General features: G+C 47.7%; 1 protein-coding gene across 1 annotated transcript in view; it reads left to right on the plus strand.

The window, feature by feature from the left end:
• The window catches only part of TCF7L1 (transcription factor 7 like 1), a 120580-nt gene that overhangs the window by 86156 nt on the left and 21689 nt on the right, over positions 1–12735 (plus strand). The window contains 1 exon segment of the mRNA XM_030551883.1: positions 10922–11011. Coding sequence (XP_030407743.1) covers positions 10922–11011 — 90 coding nt within the window.

Genomic DNA, 12735 nt, shown 5'->3' on the forward strand with positions numbered 1-12735 from the left:
AGCGCTCAGGGTTTTTTGTTTTTTTTTGGTTCAGCCAGGCAGTGCTGGGGGGTGGGGGTGGGGGGAACTTGGGCGACGCGACGCTCGGGGGGCGGGGACTTGGGCAGCGCGGTGCGGTGCTCAGGAGGGGCGGGGGGGTTGGCCGGTGCAGTGCTCGGGAGGGGCAGGGACTTGGGTGGCACGACTCGGTGCTCGGGAGGGGCAGGGGGCATGGGCAGCATGACACGTCGCTCAGGGGGGCGGGGACTTGGGTGGCGCGGCGCTTTTTTTTCTTTGCTTGGGGCGGCAAAGATGTTAGAGCCGGCCCTGTAGAGAAGGGCAGTGGACATTATTAGCTCTGTTCTGTTCAGGCTCCAGTACTGCCCTTTTTACCCGAGTAGTACCTGAGCACCTTCCAGTGGTGCATTGTCATGTGTCGTTTGTTCTCCCTCCCGTGCCCTCCACAGTGCAATACCAGAGCACAGCCCGTTGGATTGAGTGACTAGGGGAGCTTAGCTGGAGCTGTGCTGAGCACAGGGCAATGGCAGGTTTAGCTGTAGAGGGGAGGTGCTGTTATATTCCCCATTCCTATTGCCATCTTGCTGGGGGCAGAGTTAAGGAGGTATGGCTGTGTTGGGTATGAAGTGTCCCCTTAACTCTGCGTTCTCTGGGCTGGTAGTGCTTGAGTTCTGGGAATTAAACTCTTCCAGCGTGGAAGGGCACGAGGGGCACAGGGCAGTGCTGAGCATTCACGCTATTCCCTCTGGTAACTGTGGGCTTGTCTACATCACAAAGTTGCAGCGCTGGTGAGGGGGTTACAGCGCTGCAACTTAGGAGGTGTACACATCTGCAGGGCATCACCAGCGCTGCAACTCCCTGTTTGCAGCGCTGGCCCTACTCCCGTTTTGTCTCGGGTGTAGAGGATCCAGCGCTGGTAATCAAGTGTAGACACTTACCAGCGCTTTTCTTGACCTCCGTGGAATAAGCAGGTATCCCAGCATACCTGAGGATACCTCTCTGGTAATCAAGCAGGTCTCCTTCCCCGCGGTTTGCTCCGGTGTTCTCCGAATCCCCCCCCCCCCCCCAAGCGGGTCTCCTTCCCCGCGGTTTGCAGGGGGGTTCGGGGAACGCGAGAGCAAACCGCGGGGAAGCAGGTCTCCTTCCCCGCGGGTTGCTCTCGCGTTCCCCAAACCCCCTTGCAAGCAGGTCTCCTTCCCCGCGGTTTGCTCTCGCATTCCCCGAACCCCCGTGCAAGCAGGTCTCCTTCCCCGCGGTTTGCTCTCGCGTTCCCCGCACCCCTGTGCAAGCAGGTCTCCTTCCCCGCGGTTTGCAGGGGGGTTCGGGGAACGCGAGAGCAAACCGCGGGGAAGGAGATCTGCTTGCAGGGGGGTTCCGGGAACACGGGAGCAACCCAGGGAAGGAGACCTGCTTCCCCGCGGTTTGCTCTCGCGTTCCCCGAACCCCCCTTGAAGCCACCCAACAGCGCTGCAGTGTGGCCACATCTAACACCACTTGCAGCGCTGGTTGCTGTAAGTGTGGCCACTCTGCAGCGCTGGCCCTATACAGCTGTACTAATACAGCTGTAACAACCAGCGCTGCAAAATTGTAGATGTAGACATACCCTGTGTTTCTGATGTTTGTTTCCCTTGGCTTTTTGAGGAAGTGGGAGCAGTGAGGGGGCATGGCTGATGCAGCTGTGGGAGGAAGGTGAACTATGGGGAAGCTTCCTAGGCTGCCCTTCTAAGGGGAGCTCCAGACTGCCTAAGCCACCATCCAGATCCAGTGTGAAGGGAAGAGGCTCAGGGCTCCCCTTCTGCCTGGAGCAACAGAACTGAAAGTAAGGGGAGACCCCATTTGATGAGGAGAGCATGCAGAACTGGGAATTGTCTTTGTCCTGTTGGGATGACGCTTTCACCAAAGCTGTCGTCAGCTCATGTTGTCTCAGCAGGCCCTGATGGCTTCCTCTAGGTTGTGTGTAACTTGGGGGAGAGGATGGAGACTTGTGGGATTCCACAGATGAGAGTGATGGAGGAGGAGGAAGAAGAAGAGGAAGAGTTAGACTAAACCCAGAGGGTCCTTATGGGAGATTGGAAGGGACCTGAGCCATTTCAGGGCATGTCTGTTCCCTCTTGGAGGCAGGACACAAGTATCTGGTGTAGTGTAGCTGAAGAGGGCTTACACAGTGTTAATATTGTTGCCTTTTAATATTTGTCCCTACAACCCAGGGGCAAAAGGTGCAATTTTTATCATTCAAAAAATAAACGGGGAGGATTTTTCCTAAATAGCCTCTTTGTACCAGGTTGGCCTCTTTTACCTCTTTACCCCTCTTAAAAAATAGAGAGGTGTCAGGGAAATGGGGGCGAGTTACCTGGGGGTATGTCGGTGACGGGGGCTCACCTTTCCTGTCTGCAGTGCTGCAGATACAGTGTGTTCGACGGGATGACAAAGGACAGGGCTTTATTCTCGGTTCTAGTCTGATTGGACCTGGTGGAGAGATGCATGCAGCTCATTTGAAGAGGCAAAGCTGATCTTTCTGATCCAGCTCGTGCCGTGGGTTTGCAGTTGCTAGCTTGAGCTTTTTAGGCAATTCATTATGTCATGGCAATTTCTGTGTGGAACCTGCTCATGGTGCAATACATCTGCACTTTGTGCAGCACTGCCTGTCAAAGGAAGAAGGTGGAGGGTTAATCTTCCATTTAGCTTATTGGTTGTTCTGTCTCTGAGCATGGCATGCTGGGATTTCCTCCCAGCTGTTTTACATCATGAAGATTTGTATGTTTGGGAAATTCCAGTGCACAGCTGCAACTTATCCACTCCACATTCCCAAATTCTGGTATTTCACAGGACATGCTCCATCCAACTGTTTGGGGTGAAACGAACTTATCCTTCCACTGAAAAATACAATACAATGTACCTTTATTTTGTCTCCAAGCTATATCCAAGTATGCAAGACAAGCATAGCAGTACATGACACAGAGAACAGAAACCAGTGGTGCTGAGACATTAGGGAAATAGGAAGCTCTGTAATAAAGGTTGCCATGAGATTTGCTCTTAAGGATTTTAATTTATGCTTGCTGTTTCACTTTTCAGTTGTTGAGTATAGGTTCCAAAGTTAAGACACTCCCATTTCAAGGGCCAATCCAAAAATGTCCAGGCCCCTTTTAGCCATTTCTCCTGGGTATTTTGGTGTGTTGTGGGTTCTCTAGCCCAAGAAGCACAGTCCCTGGAAACTCAAAGCTTCTCTCACACATGTTCAGAACAGCTCAGGAAGAAGATAGGGGTGTTGGGGTTGTTTTTTTTTTTTAATTTTCAGGTTTAACTAGGAAAAAAGGTGATTTCCCTTTACTCATTGTAAGCCATTGATTCTCTGCAAGGAAGAGCAGATGTATTTATGTAGCTGCCTCTGTATCTTACTGGTGAGTGTATGTTATAGGCCTGCCTCTGTGTCTGAACTACAGAGGATATAATTCTCTTCCAGCCCTGGTTAGGGAAAATTGGTTCCTTTGCTCAGCTGTAGCAGCTTCTGCTCTAAGCTTTGGAGGTTCCTGGTTCAGCCCGTAGTGTGTTGGCCAAAATAGTAGTTGTCACACATCTGTTCTCCGCTGCCCCTGCCCTGCTCAGCACAGAGACCCTGGAGAGCCAGGAGGGGAGGTGGTCTCTGGCAAGGAATGAGAGTGAGATGGGTCTCTCATAGACTGGAGCAGTAATGGGGGCGGGGTATTGAGGGGGAAGGCTGGAGAAGCAGGACTCGTTGCTAGTTCTCAGGTGCCACAGGCAGTGATGGGGAGCCAATAGGGTGAGGGACATACTGTGGGGGGAGACAAGGGTATGTGGGGAGCAGGGGTGAGTGGGGTTTGGGGTGGTATGAGGAGGTTGCACGAGGATGTGCAGGGTGACCAGAGCGGGGACATGGGTTGTGTGTGTGGATGGGGGAGCAGTGACTGAGCCAGGTGAAGTAGTTTCATTGATTCCAAGGCCTGAAGAGACCCTTGTGATTGTCTAGTCTGGTGTCCTGCATATCAGAGGCCATAGGATTTCATTTAATTCCTGCTTCAAGGCCAATAGCTGTGGTTGAACTAGACCAGTGGTACTCACTCTGAGGCTTCTGGTCCGTAATTGGCTCTTTAATGTGTCTCCTGCAGTTCTTTGCAGCACATGATATTCAAACATGATTTCATTATTAACCAGTCAGGATGCTTTTCTTATTTTATTAACCAATTGTAGTTGATAAAATGATAATACTTGGTCAGTCATTTTGCTGTGAGAATTATATATATAAACAAACCAAACATTTTCCTTGTCAGACTGCTTAAATATGAATCAGTGATACTATAGTAAATGAAACAATGAATTCACACCACTGTGGCTCTTTTGGGTAATGCTGACCGCTAATTTGGCTCCCGAACCACTGAGGTCTGAGTATCACTGAACTAGAGCATATATTTTAGAAAAAGCCAAGTTTGAAAATTGAGAGTGGTGGAGAATCCACCACAACCCTTGTTAAGATGTTCCAGTGGTTAATTACTATCAGCCTTTGTCCGCTAGATTTAAGAGACCTTGATTTTCACGTTTCTGTTCCCCAGGTAGATAGATACATGCAGACTGTGATCAAGTCCCTCCTAACCTTGTCTTTGGTAAGCTAAATAGATAGAGCTCCTTGAGTGTCTCACGGTAAGGCAGGAGTTTTGGTCTTTTAGAATCATAGACTATCAGGGTTGGAAGGGACCTCAGGAGGTCGTCTAGTCCCACCCCCTGCTCAAAGCAGGACCAGTCCCCGGACAGATTTTTGCCCCAGATGAACCCTAAATGAACCCGCAACCCTGGGTTTAGCAGGCCAATGCTCAAACCACAGAGCTCTCCCTCCCCACTTTTAGTCATTCTGGTGGCTCTTCTTTGAACCCTCTGCAGTTTATCAAAATCTTTCTTGACTTGTGGACTCCAGAATTGGATACAATATTGTGGTAGCTATCGCCCAAGTGCCAAATAGAGGGGTAAAATAACCTGCTGTTTATACATCCAAGGATTGCAATAGCCTGTTTAGCCACAGCCTTGCACTGGGAGCTCATGTGCAGCTAATTATCCACTATGACCCATGAGTCTCTGAGTCACTGCTTCCTAGCCTAGAGTCCCCCATCCTGTAAATATGGCCTGCACACTTTGTTCCTTGGCTGTATTTAAGAGCATATTATTTGTTTGTGCCCAGGTTAGCAAGTGATCCAGATGACTCTGCATCAGTGAGCTGTCCTGTTCATTATTTACCACTCCCCCAAACTTTGTTATCTGCAAACTTTGTCAGTCATGATTTTGTTTTCTTCCAGATCATTGATAAAAACGTTAAATAGCATAGAGCCAAGAACAGATCCCCAGGGGACGCCCCTAGAAAAACTGCTTGCTTGAGTCCCCTTTTACAGTTACCTTTTGAGACCTATCAGTTAGCTAATTTTAACCCATAATGTGTGCCAGGGTGATTTTATATCTTTACAGTTTCTTAATCAAAAGATTGTGCAATACCATGTCAAATGCCTTACAAAAGTCTATTACATCAATACTATTCCTTTTTTTTATCAACAAAACATGTAATCTCATTAAAAAAATCAAGTTAGTTGATAAAATCTGTTTCCATAAACCAGTGTTGATTGGCATTAGTTATATTATCCTCCCTTTCATTCTTTATTAATCGAGTCCCATATCAGCTGCTCCATTATTTTATCTAGGATCAGTGTTAGGCTGACAGGCCTATAATTATCCAGGTCATCATCACATTTTGAAAATATTGGCCCAATATTAGCTCTCTTTCAGTCTTCTGGACCTTCCCCAGTGTTCCAAGACTTATTAAAAGTCATTAATGTTCCAGAACACTCCTTGGGAAGCTCTTTTAAACTCTTGGATGTAAGTTATCTGAATCTACCAATTTTAAAATGTGTAACTTTAGTAGCTACTGTTAACACCCTCCTTAGCTACTGTTGGAATGGAAACTATATCATCATATGATATAAATACATGGTTTGTTTTTTCCCCAAATACAGAACAGAAATATTATTGAACACTTTTGCTTTTTTTACATTATTATTCACAATTCTGCCATTTCCATCTTTAGGGTTCTTTTTGCTTCTGATATATATTTTTAAAACTCCTTATTGTCCTTAACTCTGCTAACCATACATTTCTCTTTGTGTCTTTTTCTTCCATTATCAATTTTCTACAATTCCTAGTTTCACATTTATATTCCTTGCTATCAACTTACCCTTTTGTCACACATTGTTGTCCTTCTTATTTGTTACACATTTTTTTTTAATTACCGCTTTCGCTTCCCTTTTAAGTTAGGCAATTTAAAAAAAACAACAACAAAACCATTGTAGCGTTCTTGATTGTGGGATAATAGCTTTGAGGACATTTAGAAAAATGTTCTTAAGCAGTTCCCAATTATCACTGATATTTTTCTCTTTACATTTTTTTCTCCCATCTGATTTGGCTCATAATTGTTTCCAGCTTGTGAAATTGGCCCTTCCAAAGCACCGGGTGTGTGCATGCTGACTTGCTCCATTGCAGGAGCCTGGGGGAAGGGTGAGAGACCAGAGTCCCAGCACCTAGGCAGCTGAGCCGGCCCGAGGGCATCAAAAACTCCCCAAGACAGTGCTGTTGTGTGTGTAGGAATGCTGACAACTCGATGCAGAGGCACAGGGCCCCTGCCAGCCAGCCCTAGCCCCACCTCAGCACACAAAATCCCATGCTAAGGACTCCATGTTTCTGCCATCACCCTCACAGCAGGTGGCAGCAGAAGTAGAGAGAAAGGCTGATGGCAGGGGATTATTGGGGTTTGGGGGAGATCAGCTTTGTGAGTGCATTATGGTAGAGGAGTGGGGTGTAAGAACATCCTAGCCCTAGGCGTGGTGAAAACCAGTGAAATCTCACTAACTATCAACACAGTTCACCCTACACACTACACTGCCACCCCAGTGTACCTGTCTGGCCATGTCGCGTCCCCAGGAACCACACAGGCTTTCTCCCTGATAGTCACCCCAGGCGTGCTGTCTTAACCCCACAGCAGACGTCCCTAAAATCACTGCTGATCAATTCGTGACTGAAGGAATTTCCAGGGCATGAGCAAACCAAGCTCTTTTTCCTGCTCGCTCTCCAGCCATTATGACACATGCTTACAAATTCCCAGCAATAACCTCTCCTCACTCGCCCTGTCCCACCAATAGGCCGCAGCCCGACACCAGTCCCTGTGTATGGACCAGAGCAAAGCAATAGACAGCGCTCGTCTGTCTTATTACAACGTGGGTGGAGCTAGGGTTGTGAACAGGAGGGAGGAGATGTGTGGGTGACCCTGCTAAACCCAGGGTTGTGAGTTCAATCCTTGAGGGGGTCATTTAGGGATCTGGGGCAAAAAAATCTGTCTGGGGATTGTTCCTGCTTTGAGCACAGAGTTGGACTAGATACCTCCTGAGGTCCCTTCCAACCCTGATATTCTATGAAAGCAGGCTGTTGTGTGTAGGAGTGAATGCCTTGAAACGTACTCCACGTGTTGGTAGCTCAAGTGCACGTTCTACCAAACTGTTGGTGGAGGGTTGTGGTCATGTTAAAGATCAAACTGGGGCTACAGCGCTCAGAATCTATCTGTCTAAAGTATTTATCTGGTCTGGTCACCATGGTATCAGAGCACCTCACAGCCTTTAATGGATCTAGCCTCACAACATACCTGAGAGCTAGGGAATTGCTGTTCCCATTGGGAAGATGGGGAACTGAAGCACAGAGAGATTAGGTGACTTGCCCAGGGTCACCCAGGGAGTCTGTGGCAGAGTAAAGACTTGATCCCGAGTCTCCCAACTCCTAGGATAGCCACTAACTATTGGGCCATCCTCTTTGGAAATGAAGTGGCATCTGCATTGAAAAGAGGAGACCCTGGCTGAGCACTTGGATTTATGGTCTCTTCCCCTGCTGTCCCTGAGACAAGCTGTGTTCTATCAGCTAAACCAAACAAGTGGAGAATGCCAGAGCCCATTCCAGAGTGTGAACCCGATGGCCTTGTGAAAGATCAGCCTAGCCCTTCTTGCTAGAGGCAGATTGATCACAGGGTTGTTTGTGCAGGGAGCTGGTTTCCTAGGCTCATGGGTCCAGGGGATGGAGGTTTACAGGAGAGTCACATCTTATGCGGTGGGTTATGTTCTGAAGTCAGCGGTGTAAGGCAAAATCATGTATAGTCAATGCTCATTGAGTGGAATGTGGGCGGAATCGCCCGCACTACAGGTACAGTATTTAAATTGTTTTTTGTTTGTTTTGTTGAGCGCGTATAGTTAAAATCGCGTAAGTAAATGTGCTGTGATGCGCCTCCACTGTCCATGTCAGGTGAGACCCTGCTTTGCAGGGACAGCCAGAGCCGTGTTGTGACAGGTCAGAATAACATGGGCACCTAAGACCAGCTGAAGTGAGTGAGGACTTTTCAGGTTGTGCTGGGAGGAACCGGCCCATGGTCGGGCAGGCCATGCACGCTGCCTTCTCTGAAGGCCACAAACCCAGAGAGAGCGAGGGAGGGCATTGGCCAGGAGAGCATGCAGGGTCGTGTTTTTCCAATCTGCACTGGGCATGGCAGCATTGACCCTCCTGTTGGTAATGCTGGCCCAGCAGGCTGCTCCACCAGACACACAATCGGTGGGTTTGCGCCTGTAAACTCAGGTCTCAAGTGTCTGTCGTGCTGCAGTCTTCACTGCTTGGCAGAACACCCGCCCAGAACAGCTGGATGCCTGCCACAGCAGAGTGGCAGCTGCCATCAGTCCCCAGAGCCCTGGGGGGAGAAAGTCAAGCAGCAGCGTCACAAACAGCAATTATTATTAGGACTTGGAAGTGATCCCAGAAAAAGTTTTGGCTCGCGAGTCGCCGGGGGCTGCTATGAGAGCTAGGTGACGACTCACAGCCAGAATAGTGACTACTCCAGGGAACACTGCTGAACAGCCCATGTCCATTCATAAAAACTTTGTGTTGCTAACTCTCATCTTCTACTTTGTGTTTGTACGGTGCCTAGCAACTCTGGGTTGGTCCTTGGACACAGACGTAAAAAGCATGATGCAGTTCTTCATGATTATTGGTGTTTTTCTTAAAGCCTCAACTTCTGGAGTCATGTGAATACATAAGAATCTCCATTTTGAGGTTGCTGGAGTTATTTTAAAGAGAAATAAGTTTCTGGCTCTCCCGCTTGGTGAGAAAAGCTTGAAAATGTGACCCCAGTGCACCCTAAGATTCAAAAAACAAAACAAAAAAGCACCCACTCAGAAGGCAAATAAATAGAGCCTAAAATGCGTTATCTTAACATTTCCTGGCTTTTAAGGTAATCTCCTGATGGGGGGGGAGGGCTGCTGCTGACTCAGGATTTTATAACATTTGGGATTGACTGTGCTGGAGATGGTGTGGCCTAGTGGACAGAGCACTGGGCTGGGACTCAAGAGACTTGGGTTCCATTCCCTGTTCTGCCTCTGGAAACCCTAGTTTTTCTTTTCTTAAATTAGAGTTTAAATACTTAAATTTAGGCGAGGGATTGGAAGAGATTTGGTGTCTGTTATAACAGGAGTTAAAGTAGTTTTGACATGGTTAAGCAAGATTTGTTTTATTCTTTAGTTGTAAAAATTGTGTCTGAATTCTCCGTGGTGTTTGTGTGTATTAATTGAACGTTTTGGGGTTTGTTTGTTTTTTTAGTAGCATGGGGAATCTCTCGTGAGGTTTGTGAGATTTAAGGGCTTTGTGGGGTCAGAGCGGGATAAAAATGCAAGAAACAATGCAAGGAATGGGTAAGAATGGGATTTAAAAAAAATAGTTCTGCGGAGGACTCTACTTGACTCCTCAAGACACAATGCCAGTGTCTTTGAGGAGTCAGCGCAGCATGATCCCACGGGAACCACATCTCCCTGCCATTTGCTCAGCCCTGTCTAGCTCAGCCCTGCTGGAGGATGCCTGAGCCTTCATGTAGTATGCCTCCTGCCAGAACTCAGCCAAGGGCGTCGTGCGCCTGCTGAGCAGAGGGTCCCCTCCACTGCACTTCCGTGGTCACCAGCCAGATTTTCAGGGAGCAGGGTTGTGTGCAGATTTTACAGGCTGCCCTTAAATGCATCAGTCTTTAATGGAGATGTAGTTGGGAGGATTGTGAAACAATTTCCCAGACATGGGAATGGTTCTGTGTTGTATACAGCTCCACGCTGCATGGAGACCTGTGACTCCAGTATGGTACATGAAAACATAACTGGTAGGGTGATACACACTTGACCTGTAGATCCTGTTGGCCCCAGGGTGACAAGAGCTTAGCTAATCACAGCCTATTACTTAAGAGCAGGAGGTTGTGGAATGATCCGCTAGGGAAACTAGAGGGGGAACTTGTTGCTAGTAGATTGTGATAAGGGAGCAAGCTGTGTAATTAACGAAGGGGAGGTGGGTGTGGGTGCAGCTTAGAGTTCCCATGTCCAAGTGCATGCTGCTCCACACTGGGACCGTGTGTAGATGGCTCATGAGCAGAGAGATGCTCCCTTTCCATACCTTCCACAGGGTGGCTGAGTCATTGATTGGGAGGACTTGGCCTGTTGGTGGGGGCGAGGAGGGTTTGGGTGAGAGAAGTGTATCACCCTAGTGCAAAATGCTGATGCCTCCCAGCTGCTCCTAGCTGAGCTGGCTAAGAGATGCTCACAAACTCACAATTCCTCAAGGCCTGCTGTGGTTAAGGCTGGCTGTTGTGTGACTGTAGTTTGGCATTACCTATATTATTGTAACCCTCCACTGACCTTGGAAGTGACTGACCAGAGCCGGGAAGGCACGGCCACTGCGGTATCAAATTGTTTTTAAATGCCAAACTTCTGACATGCTCCACAAATCCCTCTTGTGAAAGCAACTGGGCTTAAGGGATGTCCCCTTTTCCTTACAGAGTTGTTGTTTCATCCTTTTAAATCTGGGTTTCTTTCAGTACCTGCAGATGAAGTGGCCGCTTCTTGACGTTCCGGCTGGTGCTACGCTGAAAGATAGCAGATCTCCATCGGCCCCGCACACTTAGTAAGTGCTTCTCTGCTTGATTGTACGCTAACTTTCCTGAACAGCTTTGGCTGGAGGATTCCCTGCATGCACAGCTTGCTTTTTCTTCCTGTAGCTGCACCTGGGTCCACCTGACCAGGCACATATCAAGGCAGAATCTCCACCCAACGCTCTCCCTCAGCTTGGTGTCTCTTGTTATATCCCCAGACCATATACACCTTCTGGAAACCACATCATAAAGAGCAAAGTTTTATGTGAGAGTAATTAACCAGTGGAACAATAACCTAGGGATACGGAATCTCTTTCTAAAAGACATGCTCTCGTTCAGCCAGGAGTTCTTGGGCTGGATGCCAGGATCACTGGGTGACATTCTTTGACCTGTGCTGTACGGGACATCAGATCAGATGACTGTAAAGGTCCCTTCTGGTTTTAGAATCTGTAAATATGTCAAACAGGAAGTGAAAATTTAAGCATCAATTCTGAGTGACAAGAGAAAAGGAGAGACAAGACAAGTGAGATAATCTCTCTCATCTCTTCTGCTCTGTGGAGCTTGAAGTGGAGCTTCACCAGCAGAAGTTGGTCCAGTAAAAGATATGGCCACACCCACCTTATCTTTCTTGTATCCTGGGACCAACATGGCTACAAGACTTCAGACAAGAAGAGAGGTTTCTGTGGGTGCCTACACCTGGTGCGGTATGAGGTGATAAGCCTGGGTCACAAATAAAGGCAGATAAAGGGTTGCAATGACACATTAAGGATGACGTTTTCAAATCTGTGGGCTAAAATTAGGCACCTAAGTAAGAGGCCTGGTTTTCAGAGCTGGCGAGAGCACAATTCCCACTGCCTTTAATGGAGGCTGTATGTGATCCAAGCCCTTGAGAATCAGGCCAGTTTTATGCTGGTGCTGAAGTACTGCGTGAGTTCAAGACATCATAACTTCAGGCATCCCAGTTGTGAGCATTTTGGCCTAAGGTCTCAGGTCCCTCAGTGCCCCCTAGACCCGTGGGGATAGTGGGTGGATGGATGGGTTCCCATGTGCTCATGCTTGGGATGGGGTGGAGTGACATAAACTGCATTCCCAGTCTTTTCTGCGGCGTCTCCCAGCACTTAGCAAGGCTCCTGTTCTGTGTGTCTGTCCCTCCATGTTAGGTAGCTGCCAAGCCCAGGCCAAATACTAATCACTGTTAGTGGCTGCAAAGGAATTTTTTGTAATTATTCTTGGTTTTGCTGCAGGAAGATACCTGGGAGGGTTTGGTGGTGTTTCTTAAACACTCAGCGTTGTACCAGATTTGGTGTCTCCCGGTTTTGCTGGAGAATTTTGTTGTGAGGCATTAGATCTTTCTTGTGAACTCTCACCTGTTTGTTGAAAGCCGGGTTCTGAAATTAATAAAGATGTTTTTTCCCCCTGAATTGTTCATTAAGCATTGGAACAAGTAGAGGTTAACAAAAACAAATTAAGTTTTAAAGGAGTTTTAATGGGCCTACCTAAAATGCAACTGCAGGGTTGAGGCCATGATCCCTTGGACTAAGGATTGGATTCTCCAAAGACAAATGAGATGGGTATTTCCTAATGCCTCTCAATTGGTTGGCTTCCAGTTTCCTTTCTTCTGCGAGGTCACAATTTCACTAATTCTCCAGTGGCCATCGAGTCTTCCAGGGCAGACAAGACTTGTATTTCCAATGTAAAAAGCAAGCAGGAAAAAAAGGAACATTTCAGGCATTCTATAACCATTGTAAAGGAGTTAAAAA

The sequence above is a fragment of the Gopherus evgoodei genome, chromosome 2, assembly GCF_007399415.2.
Source record: "Gopherus evgoodei ecotype Sinaloan lineage chromosome 2, rGopEvg1_v1.p, whole genome shotgun sequence".
Taxonomy (NCBI): domain Eukaryota; kingdom Metazoa; phylum Chordata; order Testudines; family Testudinidae; genus Gopherus; species Gopherus evgoodei.